At 46.1% G+C, this 26,541-nt stretch overlaps 1 protein-coding gene across 1 annotated transcript in view; it reads left to right on the top strand.

Moving 5' to 3' along the window:
* LOC139366483 (teneurin-2-like) overlaps nt 1–16,198 on the top strand; it is a 353,763-nt gene extending 337,565 nt beyond the window's left edge. Inside the window, exons 28-36 of the mRNA XM_071103997.1 lie at nt 3,921–4,156; nt 4,414–4,710; nt 6,208–6,765; nt 11,221–11,490; nt 11,883–12,293; nt 13,139–13,249; nt 13,518–13,785; nt 14,104–14,234; nt 14,547–16,198. Coding sequence (XP_070960098.1) covers nt 3,921–4,156; nt 4,414–4,710; nt 6,208–6,765; nt 11,221–11,490; nt 11,883–12,293; nt 13,139–13,249; nt 13,518–13,785; nt 14,104–14,234; nt 14,547–15,284 — 3,020 coding nt within the window. The 3' untranslated portion in view covers nt 15,285–16,198. The remainder of the gene's footprint in view (nt 1–3,920; nt 4,157–4,413; nt 4,711–6,207; nt 6,766–11,220; nt 11,491–11,882; nt 12,294–13,138; nt 13,250–13,517; nt 13,786–14,103; nt 14,235–14,546) is intronic.
* Nucleotides 16,199–26,541: the final 10,343 nt, after the last annotated feature.

Consider the following 26,541-nt stretch of genomic DNA (forward strand, 5'->3'; position numbering starts at 1 on the left):
CACTGGTTGACCTTTTCTTGTGGCAACAGGTCACTTTTGTATTTCATGTGTCTAAAATGGTCATACATTTAGCAGGAGGTCAGGAAGAGCAGCTCAGTTTCCACCTCATTTTGTGGGCAGTGTGCACATAGCCTGTCTTCTCTTGAGAGCCAGGTCTGCCTATGACGGCCTTTCTCAATAGCAAGGTTATGCTCACTGAGTCTGTACATAGTCAAAGCTTTCCTTAATTTTGGGTCAGTCACAGTGGTCAGGTATTCTGCCACTGTGTACTCTCTGTTTAGGGCCAAATAGCATTTTAGTTTTCCCTGTTTTGTTGTTAATTCTTTCCCATGTGTCAAGTAACTATCTTTTTGTTTTCTCGTGATTTGGTTGGGTCTAATTGTGCTGCTGTCCTGGGGCTCTGTAGGGTGTGTTTGTGTTTGTGAACAGAGCCCCTGGACCAGCTTGCATAGGGGACTCTTCTCCAGGTTTATCTCTCTGTAGGTGATGGCTTTGTTATGGAAGGTTTGGGAATCGCTTCCTTTTAAGTGGTTGTAGAATTTAACAGCTCTTTTCTGGATTTTGATAATTAGTGGGTATCGGCCTAATTCTGCCCTGCATGCATTATTTGGTGTTCTACATTGTACACAGAGGATATTTTTGCGGAGTCTCAATTTGTTGTTTGTCCCATTTTGTGAATTCTTGGTTGCTGAGGGGACCCCAGACCTCACAACCATAAAGGGCAATGTGTTCTATAACTGATTCAAGTATTTTTAGCCAGAACCTAATTGGTATGTCAAATTTTATGTTCCTTTTGATGGCATAAAGGCCCTTCTTCCCTTGTCTCTCCGATCGTTCACAGCTTTGTGGAAGTTACCTGTGGCTCTGATGTTTAGGCTGAGGTATGTATAGTTTTTTTGTGCTCTACGGCAATGGTCTCTAGATTGAATTTGTATTTGTGGTCCTGGCAACGGGACCTTTTTTGGAATACCATTATTTTAGTCTTACTGAGATTTACTGTCAGGGCCCAGGTCCGGCAGAATCTGTGCAGTAGATCTAGGTGCTGCTGTAGGTCCTTCTTGGTTGGTGACCGAAGACCCAGATCATCAGCAAACAGTAGATGTTTGACTTCAGATTCTTATAGGGTGTGGCCGGGTGCTGCCGACTTTTCTAGTGCCCTCGCCAATTCATTGATATATATGTTGAAGAAGGTGGGGCTTACGCTGCATCCCTGTCTCACCCCAGGCCCTGTGGGAAGGAATGTGTGTGTTTTTGCCAATTTTAACCACACACTTGTTGTTTGTGTACATGGATATTATAATGTCATATGTTTTTCCCCCAACAGCATTTTCCATCAGTTTGTATAGCAGACCCTCATGCCAAATTGAGTCCAAGGCTTTTTTTAAATCAACAAAGCATGAGAAGACTTTGACTTTGTTTTGGTTTGTTTGTTTGTCAATTAGGGTGTGCAGGGTGAATATGTGGTCTGTTGTACGATCATTTGGTAAAAAGCCAATTTGACATTTTGCTCAGTACATTGTTTTTACTGAGGAAATGTATGAGTCTGCTGTTAATGATAATGCAGAGGATTTTCCCAAGGTTGCTGTTGATGCATATCCCACGGAAGTTTTTGGTGTCAAATTTGTCTCCACTTTTGTGGATTGGGGTGATAAGTCCTTGGTTCCAAATATTGGGGAAGATGCCAGAGTTAAGGATGACATTAAAGAGTTTTAATATAGCCCATTGGAATTTGTTGTCTGTACATTTTATAATTTCATTGAGGATACCATCAACACCACAAGCCTTTTTGGGTTGGAGGGTTTTTATTTTGTCCTGTTGTTCATTCCAGGTAATTGGAGAATCCAGTGTGTTCTAGTAGTCTTTAATAGTTGATTCTAAGATTTGTATTTGATCATGTATATGTTTTTTCTGTTTGTCCTTTGTTATAGAGCCAAAAAGATTGGAAAAGTAAGAACCCATACATCTCAGTTTTGGATAGATCATTCTTCGTGTTGTTGTTAACCACCAGAAGTGGTTAGTCTATGGATTCTTCAATTACATTGAGCTGATTTCTGACGTGCTGTTCCTTCTTTTTCTGTGGTGTATTTCTGTATTGTCTTCCTCATCTCTCTCTCTCTCTCCCTCCATTTTCATCACAAACACATTTTTCAGATAGAGAGAGAGGGTAGTCTACTGCAGAGTTGACAGAAAGCTATCTCTGTGTGTTTGAAGTGTTGGTAAAACGCTGCCTGGAGGTTTATAGCAAATTGGCTTCATGGATTACTGCCGTTTATGGTGGTGGAGGCTGTGTTTGTGTGTTTGTGTGTCTGTGTGTTTGCGTGCATGCAAGTGTGTGTGTGTGTGTGTGCGCGTTTGAATTTTCACATGCGCATGTATGTGTGCATGCAACAGTGCGTGTGTGTGTATGATCCCCTGCCTTTTAAAAATTAAATAAAATACTATTCCGCTGCGTCGGCCAGACAATCACTGTTATCTTATCTTCAATCACGTTGTTGTTATCAGGCTGCTGTTCTTTATGCCTCCGATAGAGAAGAAGAATGGGCCCTCAATCCCCCTGTCACTTTCCAGAGGCTACGCCACATCAGACACTGTCTTTCCAGAGGCTACGCCACATCAGACACTGTCTTTCCAGAGGCTACGCCACATCAGACATTGTCTTTCCAGAGGCTACGCCACATCAGACATTGTCTTTCCAGAGGCTACGCCACATCAGACACTGTCTTTCCAGAGGCTACGCCACATCAGACACTGTCTTTCCAGAGTCTACGCCACATCAGACACTGTCTTTCCAGAGGCTACGCCACATCAGACATTGTCTTTCCAGAGGCTACGCCACATCAGACACGGTCTTTCCAGAGGCTACGCCACATCAGACACTGACTTTCCAGAGTCTACGCCACATCAGACACTGTCTTTCCAGAGGCTACGCCACATCAGACACTGTCTTTCCAGAGTCTACGCCACATCAGACACTGTCTTTCCAGAGTCTACGCCACATCAGACACGGTCTTTCCAGAGGCTACGCCACATCAGACACTGTCTTTCCAGAGTCTACGCCACATCAGACACTGTCTTTCCAGAGTCTACGCCACATCAGACACTGTCTTTCCAGAGTCTACGCCACATCAGACACTGTCTTTCCAGAGGCTACGCCACATCAGACACGGTCTTTCCAGAGTCTACGCCACATCAGACACGGTCTTTCCAGAGTCTACGCCACATCAGACACGGTCTTTCCAGAGTCTACGCCACATCAGACACTGTCTTTCCAGAGTCTACGCCACATCAGACACTGTCTTTCCAGAGGCTACGCCACATCAGACACTGTCTTTCCAGAGTCTACGCCACATCAGACACTGTCTTTCCAGAGGCTACGCCACATCAGACACGGTCTTTCCAGAGGCTACGCCACATCAGACACTGTCTTTCCAGAGTCTACGCCACATCAGACACGGTCTTTCCAGAGTCTACGCCACATCAGACACTGTCTTTCCAGAGTCTACGCCACATCAGACACTGTCTTTCCAGAGGCTACGCCACATCAGACACTGTTTTGTGTATATGTGTGTGGGTGTTTGAGTGGGGGATAGAAACGCTGAATTGACAGAGTGCCAGAGTATTCATTTAGCAAGCTGTTCTATCGACCAGACGCCCATCTACTTTCATTATGGTTCATTCTGAGCGTGGAGTTTGCTGATCAGAAACGATACTGACAAGTTGCCAAACGTATCATACAACAAACTGTTTGTTTTTTTTGTTCAGGGAAGGAATTCTGTTTGTGAAAGGCAACAGAAATCCATTTCAATTTAATCTGCGATTTGATCTTTTTTCAGCATATAAACATAACACATGAAGATGCCAGCAGAGGAGCCAACTCATATGACTCCCTTCTCTCTCCTTGTCCCTATCGCCCCCTACAGACCAGGTGAGGAACAGCTACCAACTGTGTAACAACGGCACCCTGCGGGTGATGTATGCCAATGGGATGGGCATCAGCTTCCACACTGAGCCCCACATCCTGGCCGGCTCGGTCAGTCCTACAATCGGCCGTAGGAACATCACACTACCCACAGAAAACGGACTCAACTCCATCGAGTGGCGGCTCCGCAAGGAACAGACCAAGGGGAAGGTCACTGTTTTTGGCAGGAAGCTAAGGGTGAGCTGAGAACCTCACTTCCTTTCTGTGTGTAATTTAGTCATTAGAGATGACATCACTTACTCTATGTGAAAAGATGACATCACTTACTCAGTCTACAGAGATTACATCGCTGACTATGTGTAAAGATGACGTCACTCTGCCTACAGAGATGACATCACTTACTCTGTGTGTAGAGATGACATAACTGACTCTGCCTACAGAGATGACATCACTGACTATGTGTAAAGATGACATCACTCTCTATCTTCTTCCAGGCACATGGCCGTAACCTCCTCTCCATCGACTTTGACCGCAACACTCGGACGGAGAAGATCTATGACGACCACCGCAAGTTCACGCTCCGCATCATGTACGACTCGCAGGGCCGGCCCGCCATGTGGTTGCCTAGCAGCAGCCTGGCAGTGGTGAACGTGTCGTATTCGACCACGGGTCAGCTGGTGGGGCTGCAGAGGGGCAGTATGAGCGAGAAGACAGAGTTTGACCCTCAGGGACGTATTCTGTCACGGTCGTTCATAGACGGCAAGGTGTGGAGCTATAGTTATCTGGATAAGGTGAGGACATAGTACTGTCTGGTACTGTTACTGTTACTGTTATGATCTGTGTGGAGCTACAGTTATCTGGATAAGGTGAGGACATAGTACTGTCTGGTACTGGTACTGGTACTGTTACTGTTATGATCTGTGTGGAGCTACAGTTATCTGGATAAGGTGAGGACATAGTACTGTCTGGTACTGGTACTGTTACTGGTACTGTTACTGCTACTGCTACTGCTACTGCTACTGGTACTGGTACTGTTACTGTTACTGTTATGATCTGTGTGGAGCTATAGTTATCTGGATAAGGTGAGGACATAGTACTGTCTGGTACTGGTACTGGTACTGTTACTGTTACGGTTATGATCTGTGTGGAGCTATAGTTATATGGATAAGGTGAGGACATAGTACTGTCTGGTACTGGTACTGGTACTGTTACTGTTATGATCTGTGTGGAGCTATAGTTATCTGGATAAGGTGAGGACATAGTACTGTCTGGTACTGGTACGGCTAATGGTACTGCTACTGGTACTGCTACTGGTACTGCTACTGTTACTGCTACTGTTACTGCTACTGTTACTGCTACTGTTACTGTTACTGTTATGATCTGTGTGGAGCTATAGTTATCTGGATAAGTTGAGGACATAGTACTGTCTGGTACTGGTACGGCTAATGGTACTGCTACTGTTACTGCTACTGTTACTGCTACTGTTACTGCTACTGTTACTGCTACTGTTACTGTTATGATCTGTGTGGAGCTATAGTTATCTGGATAAGGTGAGGACATAGTACTGTCTGGTACTGGTACGGCAAATTGTACTGTACTGGTACTGCTACTGTTACTGTTACTGCTACTGTTACTGCTACTGCTACTGGTACTGGTACTGGTACTGGTACTGGTACTGTTATGATCTGTGTGGAGCTATAGTTATCTGGATAAGGTGAGGACATAGTACTGTCTGGTACTGGTAATGTTACTGCTACTGTTACTGTTACTGTTACTGGTACTGGTATTGCTACTGCTACTGTTACTGGTACTGTTACTGGTACTGGTACTGCTACTGGTACTGGTATTGCTACTGCTACTGGTACTGGTACTGCTACTGTTACTGTTACTGGTACTGTTACTGGTACTGTTACTGTTGTTATGATCTGTGTGGAGCTACAGCTACCAGGATAAGGTGAGGACATAGTAGTGTTACTGGTACTGTTACTGGTACTGGTACTGCTACTGGTACTGGTACTGGTACTGGTACTGTTACTGGTACTGGTACTGCTACTGGTACTGGTACTGCTATTGTTACTGGTACTTGTACTGTTGATCTTATCTGTGTGGAGCTATAGCTACCTAGATAAAGTGAAGGCATCATAGCACCTGTGAGACATTACCTACTGTACAGGCAGCAGGAATAGCAATGACAAGCTGATTGAGAGAAGTGAAAAGTGCATTAAATGATGCTAGTGATGATGACTTATGTTCCTTCTCCACTTCTTTCCCTCCTTCTCTCTCTCCAGTCCATGGTCCTTCTCCTACAGAGCCAGAGACAGTACATATTTGAGTTTGACACCTCGGGGCGCATCACAGCCGTCACCATGCCTAGTGTAGCCCGCCACACCATGTTCACCCACGTCTCTATCGGTTACATCCGCAACACCTACAACCCTCCAGAGAGCAACGCCTCCATCATCCACGACTTCACCGAAGACGGCCGCCCTAAGGCCACCCACTACCTCGGCACCGGTCGACGTGTCCTCTACAAGTATGGCAAGCTGGCCAAGCTAGCTGAGATCCTCTACGACAGCACCACGGTGACGTTCGGTTATGACGAGACGGCTGGGGTTCTGAAGATGGTGAACTTACAGAGCGGCGGGTTCTCCTGTACGATACGTTACCGTAAGATGGGTCCGTTGATCGACAAGCAGATCTACCGGTTCAGTGAGGAGGGGATGGTGAATGCTAGGTTTGACTACACGTACCACGACAACAGCTTCCGTATAGCTAGTATGAAGCCAGTCATCAGTGAGACTCCGCTACCTGTGGACCTCTACCGCTATGACGAGATCTCTGGAAAGGTGGGTAGATGACTACACTACTAACCCTAACCCTAGCTCCAGTGACAACCCTAACACTAGCTCCAGCCTCAACCCTAATACTAGCTCCAGCCTCAACCCTAACACTAGCACCAGCCTCAACCCTAACACTAGCTCCAGCCTCAATCCTAACACTAGCTCCAGCCTCAACCATAACCCTAGCTCCAGCCTCAACCCTAACACTAGCTCCAGCCTCAACCCTAACACTAGCTCCAGCCTCAACCCTAACACTAGCTCCAGCCTCCATCCTAACACTAGCTCCAGCCTTAACCCTAGCTCCAGCCTCAACCCTAACACTAGCTCCAGCCTCAACCCTAACACTAGCTCCAGCCTCAACCCTAACCCTAGCTCCAGTGACAACCCTAACACTAGCTCCAGCCTCAACGCTAACCCTAGCTCCAGCGACAACCCTGACACTAGCTCCAGCCTCAACCCTGACACTAGCTCCAGCCTCAAACCTAACACTAGCTCCAGCCTCAACCCTAACACTAGCTCCAGCTCCAGCCTCAAGTCTAACACTAGCGCCAGTCTCAACCCTAACACTAGCTCCAACCTCAACCCTAACACTAGCTCCAGCCTCAACCCTGACACTAGCTCCAGCTCCACCCTCAACCCTAACACTAGCTCCAGCCTCAACCCTAACACTAGCTCCAGCTCCACCCTCAACCCTAACACTAGCTCCAGCCTCAACCCTGACACTAGCTTCAGCTCCAGCCTCAACCCTGACATTAGCTTCAGCTCCAGCCTCAACCCTGACACTAGCTCCAGCTCCAGCCTCAACCCTGACACTAACTCCTGCTCCAGCCTCAACCCTAACACTAGCTCCAGCCACAACCCTAACACTATCTCCAGCTCCAATCTGAACCCTAACACTAGCTCCAGCCTAAACCCTAACATTAGCTCCAGCTCCACCCTCAACCCTGACACCAGCTCCAGCCTCAACCCTAACACTAACACTAGCTCCAGCTCCACCCTCAACCCTAACACTAGCTCCAGCATCCATCCTGACACTAGCTCCAGCACCAGCCTCAACCCTAACACCAGCTCCAGCCTCAACTCTGACACTAGCTCCAGCCACAACCCTAACATTAGCTCCAGCTCCACCCTCAACCCTAACACTAGCTCCAGCCTCAACCCTGACACTAGCTTCAGCTCCAGCCTCAACCCTGACACTAGCTTCAGCTCCAGCCTCAACCCTGACACTAGCTCCAGCTCCAGCCTCAACCCTGACACTAACTCCAGCTCCAGCCTGAACCCTAACACTAGCTCCAGCTCCAGCCTGAGCCCTAACACTAGCTCCATCTCCAGCCTGAACCCTAACACTAGCTCCAGCTCCAGCCTGAAACCTAACACTAGCTCCAGCTCCAGCCTGAACCCTAACACTAGCTCCAGCTCCAGCCTGAACCCTAACACTAGCTCCAGCTCCAGCCTGAACCCTAACATTAGCTCCAGCTCCAGCCTGAACCCTAACACTAGCTCCAGCTCCAGCCTGAACCCTAACACTAGCTCCAGCTCCAGCCTGAACCCTAACACTAGCTCCAGCTCCAGCCTGAACCCTAACACTAGCTCCAGCTCCAGCCTGAACCCTAACACTATCTCCAGCTCCAACCTGAACCCTAACACTAGCTCCAGCCTCAAGCCTAAGACTAGCTCCAGCTTCAGCCTCAACCCTAATACTAGCTCCAGCTCCAGCCTCACCCCTAACACTAGCTCCAGCCTCAACCCTGACACTAGCTCCAGCTCCAGCCTCAACCCTAACACTAGCTCCACCCTCAAGCATAACACTAGCTCCACCCTCAACCCTAACACTAGCTCCAGCCTGAACCCTAAAACTAGCTCCAGCCTCAACCCTAACACTAGCTCCAGCCTGAACCCTAACACTAGCTCCAGCTCCAGCCTGAACCCTAACACTAGCTCCAGCTCCAGCCTGAACCCTAACACTATCTCCAGCTCCAACCTGAACCCTAACACTAGCTCCAGCCTCAAGCCTAACACTAGCTCCAGCCTCAATCCTAATACTAGCTCCAGCTCCAGCCTCACCCCTAACACTAGCTCCAGCCTCAACCCTAACACTAGCTCCAGCTCCAGCCTCAACCCTAACACTAGCTCCACCCTCAAACCTAACACTAGCTCCACCCTCAACCCTAACACTAGCGCCACCCTCAACCCTAACACTAGCTCCAGCCTCAACCCTAACACTAGCTCCAGCCTCAACCCTAACACTAGCTCCAGCTCCAGCCTGAACCCTAACACTAGCTCCAGCTCCAGCCTGAACCCTAACACTAGCTCCAGCTCCAGCCTGAACCCTAACACTAGCTCCAGCCTCAAGCCTAACACTAGCTCCAGCTCCAGCCTCAAGCCTAACACTAGCTCCAGCTCCAGCCTCAACCCTAATACTAGCTCCAGCTCCAGCCTCACCCCTAACACTAGCTCCAGCCTCAACCCTGAAACTAGCTCCAGCTCCAGTCTCAACCCTAACACTAGCTCCACCCTCAACCCTAACACTAGCTCCAGCCTCAACCCTAACACTAGCTCCAGCCTCAACCCTAACACTAGCTCCAGCCTCAACCCTAACACTAGCTCCAGCCTCAACCCTAACCCTAACACTAGCTCCAGCTCCAGCCTCAACCTTTTTTTGTGGTGCTCCCGAGTGGCGCAGCGGTCTAAGGCGCTGCATCTCAGTGCTAGAGGCATCACTACAAACCCTGGTTCGATTCCAGTCTATATCACAACCGGCTGTGATTGGGAGTCCCATAGGGCGGTGCACAATTGACCCAGCTTCGTTCGGGTTAAGGTTTGGCCAGGGTAGGCCAAAAAAAAAACTAACCCTAGCTTCAACCTCAACCCTAACTCCAGCCACAACCTCAACCCTAACTCCAGCCACAACCTCAACCCTAACTCCAGCCACAACCTCAACCTCAACCCTAACTCCAGCCTCAACCTCAACCCTAACTCCAGCCTCAACCTCAACCCTAACTCCAGCCTCAACCTCAACCCTAACTCCAGCCTCAACCTCAACCCTAACTCCAGCCTCAACCTCAACCCTAACTCCAGCCTCAACCTCAACCCTAACTCCAGCCTGAACCCTAACACTAGCTCCAGCTCCAGCCTGAACCCTAACACTATCTCCAGCCTGAACCCTAACACTAGCTCCAGCTCCAGCCTGAACCCTAACACTAGCTCCAGCTCCAGCCTGAACCCTAACACTAGCTCCAGCCTCAAGCCTGAACCCTAACACTAGCTCCAGCTCCAGCCTCAAGCCTAACACTAGCTCCAGCTCCAGCCTCAACCCTAATACTAGCTCCAGCTCCAGCCTCACCCCTAACACTAGCTCCAGCCTCAACCCTGACACTAGCTCCAGCTCCAGTCTCAACCCTAACACTAGCTCCACCCTCAACCCTAACACCAGCTCCACCCTCAAACATAACACTAGCTCCACCCTCAACCCTAACACTAGCTCCAGCCTCAACCCTAACACTAGCTCCAGCCTCAACCCTAACCCTAACACTAGCTCCAGCTCCAGCCTCAACCTTTTTTTGTGGTGCTCCCGAGTGGCGCAGCGGTCTAAGGCGCTGCATCTCAGTGCTAGAGGCATCACTACAAACCCTGGTTCGATTCCAGTCTATATCACAACCGGCTGTGATTGGGAGTCCCATAGGGCGGTGCACAATTGACCCAGCTTCGTTCGGGTTAAGGTTTGGCCAGGGTAGGCCAAAAAAAAAACTAACCCTAGCTTCAACCTCAACCCTAACTCCAGCCACAACCTCAACCCTAACTCCAGCCACAACCTCAACCCTAACTCCAGCCTCAACCTCAACCCTAACTCCAGCCACAACCTCAACCCTAACTCCAGCCTCAACCTCAACCCTAACTCCAGCCTCAACCTCAACCCTAACTCCAGCCTCAACCTCAACCCTAACTCCAGCCTCAACCTCAACCCTAACTCCAGCCTCAACCTCAACCCTAACTCCAGCCACAACCTCAACCCTAACTCCAGCCTCAACCTCATCCCTAACTCCAGCCTCAACCTCAACCCTAACTCCAGCCTCAACCTCAACCCTAACTCCAGCCACAACCTCAACCCTAACTCCAGTCTCAACCCTAACTCCAGTCTCAACCTCAACCCTAACTTCAGCCTCAACCTCAACCCTAACTCCAGCCTCAACCTCAACCCTAACTCCAGCCTCAACCTCAACCCTAACTCCAGCCTCAACCTCAACCCTAACTCCAGCCTCAACCTCAACCCTAACTCCAGCCTCAACCTCAACCCTAACTCCAGCCTCAACCTCAACCCTAACTCCAGCCACAACCAAACCCCTTGCAAGATGGCAGTTACAGTTGATAGATTGAGCATAAATCACCTATACTGGATTAAAGTGGGACCTAGACCCTCTGTACAATAGTTTACATAACTCTTAACTCTTATCTTGGCTACAGGTGGAACACTTTGGAAAGTTTGGTGTGATCTACTATGACATCAACCAGATCATAACCACGGCTGTGATGACCCTCAGCAAGCACTTCGACACCCACGGGCGCATCAAGGAGGTGCAGTACGAGATCTTCAGGTCCCTGATGTACTGGATGACGGTGCAGTACGACAGTATGGGACGCGTGGTGAAGAGAGAGCTGAAGATAGGTCCCTACGCCAACACAACACAGTACCGCTATGAGTATGACGGGGACGGACAGCTCAGCGGGGTGAAGGTAGGAGATTTGACCTTACCAGTGAGATACTAGTCCTGCAGTAGTTGAGCACCAAATCACAATCCTAGAAGATTACTACAGACCACTTCCTGAAATACTTGATTAAATGTTGTTGTTCTTTGCAAATACACACAGTATGGTATTCCTTTTCACTTCAGTTTTTGACTTTCCTATGTTGACTTACCTGACTTTAAGCCCTTGGCTTCTATAAGGAGCATAGGCCATTGATTCTGCTACGCACCTGTGCTATTAAACAGTTGACTTCAGGTGTGGTATTAAAGAGTTGACTTATTAAAGAGTTGACTTCAGGTGTGTTTTTAAAGAGTTGACATATTAAAGAGTTGACTTCAGGTGTGTTTTTAAAGAGTTATTTTCATTGTCTCTGCCTCCAGGTGAATGACTGGTCCACGTGGCGCTACAGCTACGACCTGAATGGTAACCTGCACCTCCTCAACCCCGGGAACAGCGCCCGCCTCACGCCGCTCCGCTACGACCTCCGAGACCGCATCACGCGCCTGGGTGACGTGCAGTACCATCTGGATGAGGATGGCTTCCTGAGCCAGCGAGGCTCGGATGTCTTCGACTACAACTCCAAGGGCCAGCTCCTCAGAGCATATAGCAAGCTCCCGGGAGGCTGGAGCGTCCAGTACCATTATGACGGACTGGGAAGGAGAGTGTCCACTAGGACCAGTCTGGGACAACACCTCCAGTTCTTCTACGCTGATCTGAACCACCCGGCAAGAGTCACACATATATTTAACCACTCCAGCTCAGATATCGCTTCACTGTACTATGACTTGCAGGTAGGCTACCAGATTATTAGAGAAAAGTGTGTTCATCTACAGACTACATGTGATAAATACTGTTCATCGTGATTGTGTTATGACTTTGTTATTGTTGTGATATGACCACGTTTTTGTGATGTGACTGTGAGTTATGGTGACTGTGAGTTATGGTGACGTGACTGTGAGTTATGGTGACGTGACTGTGAGTTATGGTGACGTGACTGTCTGTGAGTTATGATGACTGTCTGTGAGTTATGGTGACTGTCTGCGAGTTATGGTGACTGTCTGCGAGTTATGGTGACTGTCTGCGAGTTATGGTAACTGTCTGCGAGTTATGGTGACTGTCTGCGAGTTATGGTGACTGTCTGCGAGTTATGGTGACTGTCTGCGAGTTATGGTGACTGTCTGCGAGTTATGGTAACTGTCTGCGAGTTATGGTGACTGTCTGCGAGTTATGGTGACTGTCTGCGAGTTATGGTGACTGTCTGCGAGTTATGGTGACTGTCTGCGAGTTATGGTGACTGTCTGCGAGTTATGGTGACTGTCTGCGAGTTATGGTGACTGTCTGCGAGTTATGGTGACTGTCTGCGAGTTATGGTGACGTGACTGTCTGCGAGTTATGGTGACGTGACTGAGTTATGGTGACGTGACTGTCTGTGAGTTATGGTGACGTGACTGAGTTATGGGTGACGTGACTGAGTTATGGGTGACGTGACTGAGTTATGGGTGACGTGACTGAGTTATGGGTGACGTGACTGAGTTATGGGTGACGTGACTGAGTTATGGTGACGTGACTGTCTGTGAGTTATGGTGACGTGACTGTCTGTGAGTTATGGTGTAAAGCCCGTACTGTTTCCCCTCAGGGTCATCTGTTTGCTATGGAGGTGAGTAGTGGAGAGGAGTATTACATCGCCTCAGACAACACAGGAACACCACTGGCTGTCTTCAGCAGCAACGGACAGATGATCAAACAGGTAATCAGGATGACAGTAATACAAATACTATTAATGATGATTATTTTTGCTGCATGATTGTTAAATATCTCAAGGCCTGTTATCTACATGTTAAGATAAGAAAAGATAAATTGGTACTTGATGTCCAGAGAGGTACATTTGATTGTTCAAATTCAAAATACAAAAACTGATCAAGTAACCCGACTTTGTCTTTCCTAATTGGCCCAGAGGGGATAAAGTTGTAGTGAATTGAAGTGAAACATGCGTCTGTGTTTGTTGTGACCTCCAGGTACAGTACACAGCGTACGGGGAGGTGTACCTGGACTCTAACCCAGAGTTCCAGCTGGTGGTTGGGTTCCATGGTGGTCTCTATGACACCCTGACCAATCTGGTCCACTTCACCCAGAGGGACTATGACGTCCTGGCAGGCCGCTGGACCTCGCCAGACTATGCCAGCTGGCCCAAGATCGGCAAGGACCCTGCACCCTTCAACCTGTATATGTTCAAGAACAACAACCCCCTCAGCGACGTGTTGGACATCAAGAACTACGTCACAGGTAGAGCGTCTTTGGATCCTTGAAAAGCGCTTTAGAAAACACATGCATTATTGTTATTACAGGTAAAGGAGAGAGAGCTGAGTGGGGGCGTTGTGTTATCATCGTCACTGTGTACTGTAGTTCTCTTTGTTTTTTTGTCATTTAGATTCGAGGAACATCCCAAAAAATACATACAATATTTTACTACACTTGAAATATGTTCCCTAATACTACACAGATTATTATAGCATTTTCAAACTTCTTAACATTTTCTAATATTTCTATGACTTGCTAGCTGTATTAAAACTATTTTGTTACTATGTTGTCTTTGTTCCACAGACGTGAAGAGTTGGCTGGTGATGTTTGGTTTCCAGCTCAGTAACATCATTCCAGGGTTCCCCCGTCACACCCTCTACTTCGTGGAGCCTCCCTACGAGCTGCAGGCCAGCAAGGACTGTGAAAACGGACAGGTGAGAAGGCCTGGGACAGCCTACAGCTCCATTGTACTGATTCTATGTTAACCACAATCCGAAACATACTGTCTGCGAGCTAAATGAGGCCTGCTATTACAGAGAAATGGTCCTCTCTCTTTCTCTCAGAGCCAGATGAGACATTGAAGATACTGTGGGATCACTAATATGAACCTTCAATGATTACAATGAAATCTGGACATTAATAGATGAGAATAGCTGTAAACCAAACAGTATAAGTGTATCCTCGTCTGCATTCTTCTGGTTGACCAGTGACCTTTAACCTCTCTTCTACCCCTGTCTCTCCTGTAGCTGATAACGGGGGTGCAGCAGGCAGCGGAGCGCCACAACCAGGCCTTCATGGCCCTGGAGGGACGGCTCCTTAACAAGGACCCCCGCGACCGCCGCGACAAGCCCGGACACTGGTTCGGCACATCAACGCCCATCATCGGCCGGGGAGTGATGCTAGCGCTGAAGGAAGGACGTGTGGTGTCGGCAGTTAGCTCCATGGCAACCGACGACAGCCGCAAAGTGTCCTTAGTCCTCAATGGCGCCATCTACCTGGATGGAACGCACTACACGCAGGCCGGACATGACTGTCACTTCTTCGTTAAAGTCGGTTCGGCCGATAGTGATTTACTGGCGCTGGGGCTGACCAACGGACGCAAGGCGCTGGAGAGCGGGATCAACGTGACTGTGAGCGGGAGGTCGCGGCGCGGCGCCACAGTGGAGTTTGCGGTGCCGTCGTTAGCCCTCAGCGTGCGGTATGGGCTAGCGCTGGACGTGGTGGATGAGGAGAGGGTGAGGCTGCTGGAACTAGCCCGGCAGAGGGCCCTGGCTGGGGCCTGGCTGAGGGAGCGGCAGAGGGCCAAGGATGGGAAGGAGGGGAGCCGGCTGTGGACGGAGGGAGAGAAGCAGCAGCTGCTGACCGCGGGGAGGGTACAGGGGTACGACGGGTATTATGTTCTACCTGTGGAACAGTACCCAGAACTGGCTGACAGCAGCACCAACATCCAGTTCCTGAGACAGAACGAGATGGGCAAGAGGTAACAGCCCTCCTGGACTGGGATGGAGGACTGGCTGACTCTTTCTCTCTCACTGACTCTCCTCCCCTTCTCCTCCTCATCCCTTTCATCTTCTCACCCTAGTTACTAGTTCCCCCTACCTTCTCCCCCTTTCCTCTCCAACCCCGCAGAAATTAAACCAACAAATGGGGTTTCTCACTGAACGCTGCAGGGACTTTTGAAAAGAAGAATATACTAAACTTTTTTTGTTGTTACTTTTATTGCCAAGGGCAAAACATCTAACATTTAGACAGAAGTTTATTTTATTTGTTGTTGAAAACAAACTGTGGAGAAAGGCACTCATGAACCTTGAAAAACAAACTGTTGCTTAATAACTAAGATTCCCGTTTTTAAAAAAGAAATCGATATTTTCACCAATATTTTTGGGGACTTTGAGGGCGTAATGACAGACTCTGAACTGATGGTGGCGCTGTGTTGTGCTGGGTGCTCTGGTAAGGGCCTGCACCTGAAATTAACTTGTAGATCAAAGGGACCAATAGGGAGGCAGAGCCACCACAGGGCCCAGCGAATCACAACACTGATCAGAAGAGAAGATCAGCAACAAGCACCGCAGCGTCACTTACACGGAGTAAAACTACTTGTCATCAGTCTCAGGCCTCCTATTCTCCACCACAAAACTGTTCTCAGCTATTGCAGCAACATATCCTAGCAACCAATACTCACACCACTGAGATCCTTTAACTCATAAAGACTTCTAACAAAAGAAAACTAAAACTTTATAGACACAAAGTTGGAGGGGAAAAAAATATTGTGAAAATGTATCAGAATGTGTCCATATGTGTCAGACTACTACACTACAGTTCAGACTACTACACTACAGTTCAGACTACTACACTACAGTTCAGACTACTATACTGCAGTTCAGACTACTATACTGCAGTTCAGACTACTATACTGCAGTTCAGACTACTATACTACAGTTCAGACTATTATACTGCAGTTCAGACTATTATACTGCAGTTCAGACTACTATACTACAGTTCAGACTATTATACTGCAGTTCAGACTACTATACTACAGTTCAGACTACTATACTACAGTTCAGACTACAATACAATTGTTTACTTCATTCATTGGTTCAGACTACTACACTACAGTTCAGACTACTACACTACAGTTCAGACTACTACACTACAGTTCAGACTACTACACTACAGTTCAGACTACTACACTACAGTTCAGACTACTACACTACAGTTCAGACTACTATACTACAGTTCAGACTATTATACTACAGTTCAGACTACTATACTGCAGTTCAGACTACTATACTGCAGTTCAGACTACTATACTACAGTTCAGACTACTATACTACAGTTCAGACTACTATACTGCAGTTCAGACTACTACACTACAGTTCAGACTACTACACTACAGTTCAGACTACTATACTGCAGTTCAGACTACTATACTACCGTTCAGACTACTATACTGCAGTTCAGACTACTATACTGCAGTTCAGACTACTATACTGCAGTTCAGACTACTATACTGCAGTTCAGACTACTATACTACAGTTCAGACTACTATACTACAGTTCAGACTACTATACTGCAGTTCAGACTACTATACTGCAGTTCAGACTACTATACTACAGTTCAGACTACTATACTGCAGTTCAGACTACTATACTACAGTTCAGACTATTATACTGCAGTTCAGACTACTATACTGCAGTTCAGACTACTATACTACAGTTCAGACTACTATACTGCAGTTCAGACTACTATACTGCAGTTCAGACTACTATACTACAGTTCAGACTACTATACTGCAGTTCAGACTACTATACTGCAGTTCAGACTACTATACTGCAGTTCAGACTACTATACTGCAGTTCAGACTACTATACTGCAGTTCAGACTATTATACTGCAGTTCAGACTATTATACTGCAGTTCAGACTACTACACTACAGTTCAGACTACGATACAATTGTTTACTTCATTCATTGGTTCAGACTACTACACAACAGTTCAGACTACTACACTACAGTTCAGACTACTACACTACAGTTCAGACTACTACACTAAAGTTCAGACTACTATACTACAGTTCAGACTACTATACTACAGTTCAGGGTGTTACGTATAGTAGCGGTAGAAGCAGTAGTTGTGTATGTTTCAGTCGCAGTAGAATTGTGAAACTTTCACCAAGGCACTTCTGTACAGAAACAATGTAAAAACACCTACCATACACTTAGTCCAGAATACATACAGAACTAGTATTATCAAAAGCTATTTATATTATTTTATTATTTGTACATGTATTTATTATTCGTAGTACTAAATGACAATCATGAAGGGAGTCACTAGTTTATCGAAGAGGACTTTACGTTTATTTTATTTTGTAAAATATGTAAGAAATATTCTATATGTGTTTTGTATTCATTTAAACATTTGCTCCCAGAGCAAATAATAGTCACACTCCAAAATAATAGTTTATGTAAGAAAGTGTTTGTTTTTTAAACAATTTATAATTTAAATTAAGTCTTTAAAACTGTGAAACCTGTTTTTTGGAAATCTATCTGGATGTACAGTGTATAGACTTACCTTTAATGCAGCAGCAGCACAGTAGAATGTTGTTCAGAATATCCCGTTTTACATTTCTATTGAGGAAGTGGCTTGTAATGTGCTAACCTTTAGCTGGTATTACCTACTCTAGAGTTGTGTGACTCTAATCATATCTATTATCCCAATATCTACAATATCAATCCCCAGTTTGTTGTTTTCCAATGTTATTGGTTTTGTTTTGATGCAGAGATATTGCTGTTCTAGATCCCAAAAAGCGTAGAAGCGGATTGATTCATGTCACTGTGAAGAGGCTCGTTCAGTACTGGATGTCATAATGTACCAAATCACTATTATTGATTTAATAATAATAATAATAACAACAACAAGGAAGGAATAACATGATTCTTACACACTGAAAAGAGACTCTTCTGAGAAACTTATCAATAAAAAGTCATTGTTTACTTCACTCATTGGCGTCGAGTTTTATTTTCCTCTTTACTGGGGGCCCATACTTGCAAACATTATCAAATAACATGTTATTGGTCACATACACTTGATTAGCAGATGTTATTACGGGTGTAGTGAAATGCTTGTGCTTCTAGCTCCGACAGTGCAGTAATATTTAACAAGTAGTATCTAACAAATTACACAACATATACACACAAATCTAAGTAGGAATGAATTGAGACTATATACATCTGGATGAGCAATGTCAGAGCGGAACGGACTAAGATACAGTAGAATAGTATAGAATACAGTAGAATAGTATAGAATACAGTATAAACATATAAGATGAGTAATGCAAGATATGTAAGCATTGTTAAGTGAACGAGATATAGTAGAATAGTATAGAAAACAGTATATACATATGAGATGAGTAATGCAAGGTATGTAAACATTAAGTGACTAAGATACCATAGAATAGTATAGAATACAGTGTATACATATGAGATGAGTAATGCCAGATATGTAAACATTATTAAAGTGACTAGTGTTCCATTCCTTAAAGTGTCCAGTGATTCCTAGTCTATGCCTATAGGCAGCAGCCTCTAATGTGCTCGTGATGACTGTTTAACAGTCTGATGGCCTTGAGAAAGAAGCTGTTTATCAGTCTCCCGGTTCCAGCTTTGATGCACCTGTACTGACCTCGCCTTCTGGATGATAGCGGGGTGAACAGACAGTGACTCGGTGGTTGATGTCCTTGATGATCTTTTTGGCCTTCCTGTGACATCGGGTGATGTAGGTGTCCTGAAGGGAGGGCAGTTTGCCCCCAGTAATGCGTTGGTCAGACCGAACCACCCTCTGGAGAGCATTGTGGTTGCGGGCGGTGCAGTTGCCGTACTAGGCGGCGGTACAGCCCGACAGGATGCTTTCAATTGTACATCTGTAAAAATGTTTTAGGGTTTTAGGTGACAAGCCAAATTTCTTTAACCTCCTGAGGTTGAAGAGGCTCTGTTGCGCCTTCTTCACCAGGCTGTTTGTGTGGGTGGAACATTTCAGTTTGTCTGTGATATGTACGCCGAGGAACTTAAAACTTTCCACCTTCTCCACTACCGTCCCGTTGATGTGGATAGGGGGATGCTCACTCTGCTGTTTCCTGAAGTCCACGATCAGCTCCTTTGTTTTGTTGACGTTGAACGAGAGGTTGTTTTCCTGACACCACACTCCGAGGGCCCTCACCTCCTCCCTGTCGGCCGTCTCGTCGTTGTTGGTAATTAAGCCTGCCTCTGTAGTGTTATCTACAAACTTGATGATTAAGTTGGAGGCGTGCATGGCCATGCAGTCATGGGTCAACAGGGAGTACAGGAGAGGGCTGAGAACGAACCCTTGTGGGGCCCCAGTGTTGAGGATCAGCGAGTTTCCTACCCTCACAACCTGGGGGCGGCCTGCAAGAAAGTCCAGGACCCAGTTGCACAGGGCGGGGTCGAGACCCAGGGTCCAGAGCTTAATGACGTGTTTGGAGGGTACTATTGTTGGTAAATGCTGAGCTGTAGTCAATGAACAGCGTTCTTACATAGGTATTCCTCTTGTCTAGATGGGATAGGGAAGTGTGCAGTGTGATGGCAATTGGGTCGTCTGTGGACCTATTGGGGTGGTAAGCAAATTGGAGTGAGTCTAGGGTGTCAGGTAGGGTGGAGGTGATATGGTCCTTGACTAGCCTCTCAAAGCACTTCATGATAACAGAAGTGAGTGCTACGGGGCGATAGTCATTCAGTTCAGTTACCTTTCTTTGGAACAGGAACAATGGTAGCCATCTGCAAGGCATGTGGGCACAGCAGACTGGGATAGGGATTGACTGAATATGTCCATAAACACACCAGCCAGCTGGTCTGGGCATGCTCTGAGGGTGCGGCTAGGGATGCTGTCTGGGCCGGCAGGCTTGTGAGGGTTAACACCTTTAAATGTTTTAATCACACTGGACACAGTGAAGGAGAGCCCACAGGCTTTAGTAGCGGGCCATGTCAGTATCACTGTATTGTCATCAAAACGAGCAAAGAAGTTGTTTAATTTGTCTGGGAGCAAGACGTCGATGTCCTCAACGGGGCTGGTTTTCTTTTTGTACTCCGTGATTGACTGTAGACCCTGTCACATACGTCTCGTGTTTGAGCCGTTGAATTGCGACTCTTCTTTGTCTCTATACTGACGCTTTGCTTGTTTGATTGCCTTGCGGATGGAATAGCTACACTGTTATTATTTGGTCATGTTTCCAGTCGCCATGCCATGATTAAAAACGGTGGTTCACGCTTTCAGTTTTGCGTGAATGCTGCCATCATCCACAGTTTCTGGTTAGGGAGGGTTTTAATAGTCACAGTGGGTACAATATCGCCAATGCACTTGCTAATAAACTCGCTCACCGAGTCAGCGTATTCATCAATGTTATTGTCTGAGGCTACCCGGAACATATCCCAGTCCACGTGATCGAAGCAATCTTGAAGCGTGGAATCTGATTGGTCAGACCAGCGTTGGACCTGAGCACGGGTGTTTCCTGTTTTAGTTTCTGTCTATAGGCTGGGAGCAACAAAATGGAGTCATGTATAGATTTGCCGAAGGGAGGGCGGGGGAGGGCTTTGTGTGCATTGCAGATGTTAGAGTAGCAATGGCCCAGAATGCTACCAGCCCATGTCGCACATTCGATATGCTGATAGAATTTAGAAAGCCTTGTTCTCAGATTAGCTTTGTAAAAATCCCCAGCTACAACAAATGCAGCCTCAGGATATATGGTTTCCAGATCACATAGAGTCCAGTGAAGTACTTTCAGGGCCGTTGAGGTATCTAATTGGGGGGGATATACACGGCTGTGACTATAATCGAAGTGAATTCACTTGGTAAATAATGCGGTTGGAATTTGATTGTAAGGAATTCTAGGTCAGTTGAACAAAAGGACTTGAGTTCCTGTATGCTGTTATGATCACACCTTCGCAATCACCTGTCTGCCTCCCCACTGGAGTCCAATCCCTGCTATCACCTGTCTGCCTCCCCACTGGAGTCCAATCCCTGCTATCACCTGTCTGCCTCCCCACTGGAGTCCAATCCCTGCTATCACCTGTCTGCCTACACACTGGAGTCCAATCCCTGCTATCACCTGTCTGCCTACACACTGGAGTCCAATCCCTGCTATCACCTGTCTGCCTACACACTGGAGTCCAATCCCTGCTATCACCTGTCTGCCTCCCCACTGGAGTCCAATCCCTGCTATCACCTGTCTGCCTCCCCACTGGAGTCCAATCCCTGCTATCACCTTTCTGCCTACACACTGGAGTCCAATCCCTGCTATCACCTTTCTGCCTACACACTGGAGTCCAATCCCTGCTATCACCCGTCTGCCTTCTAACTCAAGTTAAATCCCTGCTATCACCCATCTGCCTTCCCACTTGAGTTAAATCCCTGCTATCACCTTTCAGTAGTTTACATACACCTAGGTTGGAGTCATTAAAACTCGTTTTTCAACCACTCCACAAATGTATTGTTAACAATCTATAGTTTGGGCAAGTCGGTTAGGACATGACACAAGTAATTGTTCCAACAATTGTTTACAGACAGATTATTTCACTGTATCACAATTCCAGTGGGTCAGACGTTTACATCGCACTAAATTGACTGTGCCTTTAAACAGCTTGGAAAGTTCCAGGAAATTATGTCATGGCTTTAGAAGCTTCTGATAGGCTAATTGACATCATTTGAGTCAATTGGAGGTGCACCTGTGGATGTACAGCTGAAGTCGGAAGTTTACATAAACCTTAGCCAAATACATTTAAATTCAGTTTTTCACAATTACTGACATTTAATCCTAGTAAAGATTGCCTGTCTTAGGTCAGTTGGGATCACCACTTTATTTTAAGAATGTGAAATGTCAGAATAATAGTACAGAGAATGATTTATTTCAGCTTTTATTTCTTTCATCACATTCCCAGTGGGTGAGAAGTTTACACACACTCAATTAGTATTTCGTAGCATTGCCTTTAAATTGTTTAACTTGGGTCAAATGTTTCGGGTAGCCTCCCACAAGCTTCCCACATAAAGTTGGGTGAATTTTGGCCCATTCCTCCTGACAGAGCTGGTGTAACTGAGTCAGGTTTGTAGGCCTCCTTGCTCGTGTTGGGGAATAATCAGAATTGGTCGGTAACATAGGTAAGATGTTTTATATTCATCATATGTTTGTAAGTTACTTCTCATCAGAATGTGTTTGTATAATACTGTGGCGGGGTTGCAGTATCTGTTCTATGTCAAGACTAAGTAGTTTGGGCCAGAGAGATGGGAGAGGTCAAGCGTGTATCTCTTGGCTCCAGAATGTCTGTGTGCCAGTCAGTGTGTCTCTGTGATCTTGTCAAGATAGGATGGATTTGATATATGCCTGTTGATATGGAGGATTGGTTTATGGTTCTGAGTTTGAGAAAAGAAACAAAGCTGAACGATTTATTATGTCTATGCTGTCTGACTATGTGTGTTTTTTTGCTATTAAAGGATCTCAGCTGCAATGTGTAAGGGACTCTCAGAAAATTCATTGATAGACACTGAATTGATCTGAGAGTCACAGGGTTGTGATAGAGCTCATATAATTAAAAATGGACTTTGTGATAACTAGCTCTGACGTGTGTGTGGTTTGCTCTCATGATTTGGTAAATAGAGGAAATTTCCACGACACTCGCACACGCTTTTTCAGTTCTGCCCACACATTTTCTATGGGATTGAGGTCAGGGCTTTGTGATGGTCACTCCAATACCTTGACTTTGTTGTCCTTAAGCCATTATGTCACAACTTTGGAAGTATGCTTGGGGTCATTGTCCATTTGGAAGACCAATTTGCGACCATGCTTTAACTTCCTGACTGATGTCTAGAGATGTTGCTTCAATATATCCACATCATTTTCCTGCCTCATGGTGCCATGCATTTTGTGAAGTACACCAGTCCCTCCTTTAGCAAAGCACCCTCACAACATGATGCTGCCACCCCCGTGCTTCACGATTGGGATGGTGTTCTTCGGCTTGCAAGCCTCCCCCTTTTTCCTCCAAACATAACGATGGTCATTATGGCCAAACATTTATATATTTTTTTCATCAGACCAGAGGACATTTCTCCAAAAAGTATGATCTTTGATCTTTGTCCCCCAAACCGTAGTCTGGCTTTTTTATGGCGGGTTTGGAGCAGTGGCTTCTTCCTTGCTGAACGGCCTTTCAGGTTATGTCGATATAGGACTCGTTTTACTGTGGCTATCGATACTTTTGTATCTATTTCCTCCATCATCTTCACAATGTCCTTTGCTGTTGTTCTGGGATTGATTTGCACTTTTCGCACCAAAGTACGTTCATCTCCAGGAGACAGAACGCATTTTCTTCCTGAGCGGTATGACGGCTGCGTGGTCCCATTGTGTTTATACTTGCGTACTATTGTTTGTACAGATGGACGTGGTACCTTCAGGTGTTTGGAAAGGATGAACCAGACTCTTGGAGGGAGGTCTACAATTTTGGGCTGATTTCTTTTGATTTTCCCATAATGTCAAGCAAAGAGGCACTGAGTTTGAAGGTAGGCCTTAGGTCAGTCTAGGTCATTTTTAAAGTGATTATGCATAGATAATAAACAGCGAGTAGCAGCAATGTAACAATGTAAATATGTAAATAATCGGGGTGGCCATTTCATTAATTGTTCAGCAGTCTTATGGCTTGGGGGTAGAAGCTTTTTGGTCCTAGACTTGGTGCTCAGGTACCGCTTGCCATGCGGCAGCAGAGAGAACAGTCTATGACTTTGACAATGAGACAATGAGTCTTTGACAATTTTTTGGGCCTTCCTTTGACACCGCTTAGTATATAGGTCCTGGATGTCAGGAAGCTTGGCCCCAGAGATATACTGGGCCGTATGCACTACCCTCTGTAGCGCCTTACAGTCAGATGGCGAGCAGTTACCATACCAGGCGGTGATGCAGCCGGTCATGATGCTCTTGATAGTGCAGCTTCAGAACTTTTTGAGGATCTGGGGATCCATAGCTAAATCTTTTCAGTCTCCTGAGTGGGAAAGGGTGTTGTCATGCCCTCTTCACAACTGTCTTGGTGTGTTTGGACTAGAGGTCGACCGATTATGATTTTTCAACGCCGATACCGATACCGATTATTGGAGGACCAAAATAGTCGATACTGATTAATCGGCCGATTAAATGTTGTTGTTTTTTGTAATAATGACAATTACAACAATACTGAATTAACACTTATTTTAACTTAATATAATACATCAATAAATTCAATTTAGCCACAAGTAGATAATGAAACATATTCAATTTGGTTTAAATAATGCAAAAACAAAGTGATGGAGAAGAACGTAAAAGTGCAATATGTGCTATGTAAGAAAGCTAATGTTTCAGTTCCTTGCTCAGAACATGATAACATATGAAAGCTGGTGGTTCCTTTTAACGTGAGTCTTCAATATTCCCAGGTAAGAAGTTTTAGGTTGTAGTTATTATGGGACTATTTTCCTCGATACCATTTGTATTTAATTATCCTTTGACTATTGGATGTTCTTATAGGCATTTTAGTATTGCCAGTGTAACAGTATAGCCTCCGTCCCTCTCCTCGCTCCTCCCTGGGCTTTAACCAGCAACACCATGACAACAGCCACCACATCGAAGCAGCATTACCCATGCAGATCAAGGGAAACAACCACCCCAAGGCTCAGAGTGAGTGAAGTTTGAAACGCTATTAGCGCGCGCTAACTAGCCAGCCATTTCACTTTGGTCACACCAGCCTCATCTCGGGAGTTGATAGGTTTGAAGTCATAAACAGGGCAATGCTTGACGCACAACGAAGAGTTGCTGGCAAAACGCACGAAAGTGCTGTTTGAATGAATGTTTACGCGCCTGCTTCTGCCTACCACCGCTCAGTCAGATACTTAGATACTTGTATGCTCAGTCAGATTATATGCAACACAGGACATGCTAGATAATATCTAGTAATATCCTCAACCATGTGTAGTTAACTAATGATAATGATTGTTTTTTATAAGATAAGTTTAATGCTAGCTAGCAACTTACCTTGGCTTACTGCATTTGCGTAACAGGCAGTCTCCTTGTGGAGTGCAACGAGAGAGAGGCAGGTCGTTATTGCGTTGGACTAGTTAACTGAAAGGTTGCAAGATTGGATCCCCCGAGCTGACAATGTGAAAATCTGTCTTTCTGCCCCTGAACGAGGCAGTTAACCCACCGTTCCTAGGCTGTCATTGAAAATAAGAATGTGTTCTTAACTGACTTGCCTAGTTAAATAAAGATTAAATAAAGGTGTAAAAAAATAAATAATAACAAATAAAAATCGGCAAATCGGCTCCCAAAAATACAGATTTCCGATTGCCATGAAAACTTGAAATCGGCCCTAATTAATCGGCCATTCCGATTAATCGGTCGACCTCTAGTTTGGACCATGATAGTGATGAGCTTTGTGGGTACTATGATGTTGAACGCTGTGGATCTGTTGTGGCAGTATGCGAATTGGAGTGGGTCTAGGGTTTCCGGCATGATGGTGTTGATGTGAGCCATGCCAAGCCTTTCAAAGCACTTCATGGCTACCAATGTGAGTGCTACGGGGCGTTAATCAATTAGGCATGTTACCTTTGCTTTCTTGGGCACAGGGACAATGGTGGTCTGTTTGAAACATGTAGGTATTACAGACTCGGTCAGGGACAGGTTGAAAATGTCAGTGAAGACACCTGCCTGTTGGTCCGCACATGCTTTGAGTACACATCCTGGTAATCCGTCTGGCCCAGCGGCTTTGTGAATGTTGCCCTGTTTAAAAGTCTTACATCGGCTACAGAGAACGTGACCACACAGTCGGCCGGAACAGCTGGTGCTCTCACGCATGCTTCAGTGTTGCTTGCCTCAAAGCGAGCAAGAAAGGGATTCACTGGGCAGCTTGCGGCTGGGTTTCCCTTTGTAGTCTGTAATAGTTTTCAAGCCATGACCACATTAGACAAGCATCAGAGCCGGTGTAGTAGGATTCAGTCTTAGTCCTGTATTGACACTTTGCCTGTTTGATGGTTCGTCGGAGGGCATAGCAGGATTTCTTATAAGCGTCCAGATTAGTGTCCCGCTCCTTGAAAGCGTCAGCTCTAGCCTTTAGCTCGGTGCGGATGTTGCCTGGAATCCATGACTTCTGGTTGGGACGTACGGTCACTGTAGGGATGATGTCGTCGATGCACTTATTGATGAAGCCGGTGACTGCGGTGGTATACTCCT

Source organism: Oncorhynchus clarkii, chromosome 14 (genome assembly GCF_045791955.1).
Source record: "Oncorhynchus clarkii lewisi isolate Uvic-CL-2024 chromosome 14, UVic_Ocla_1.0, whole genome shotgun sequence".
Taxonomy (NCBI): domain Eukaryota; kingdom Metazoa; phylum Chordata; class Actinopteri; order Salmoniformes; family Salmonidae; genus Oncorhynchus; species Oncorhynchus clarkii.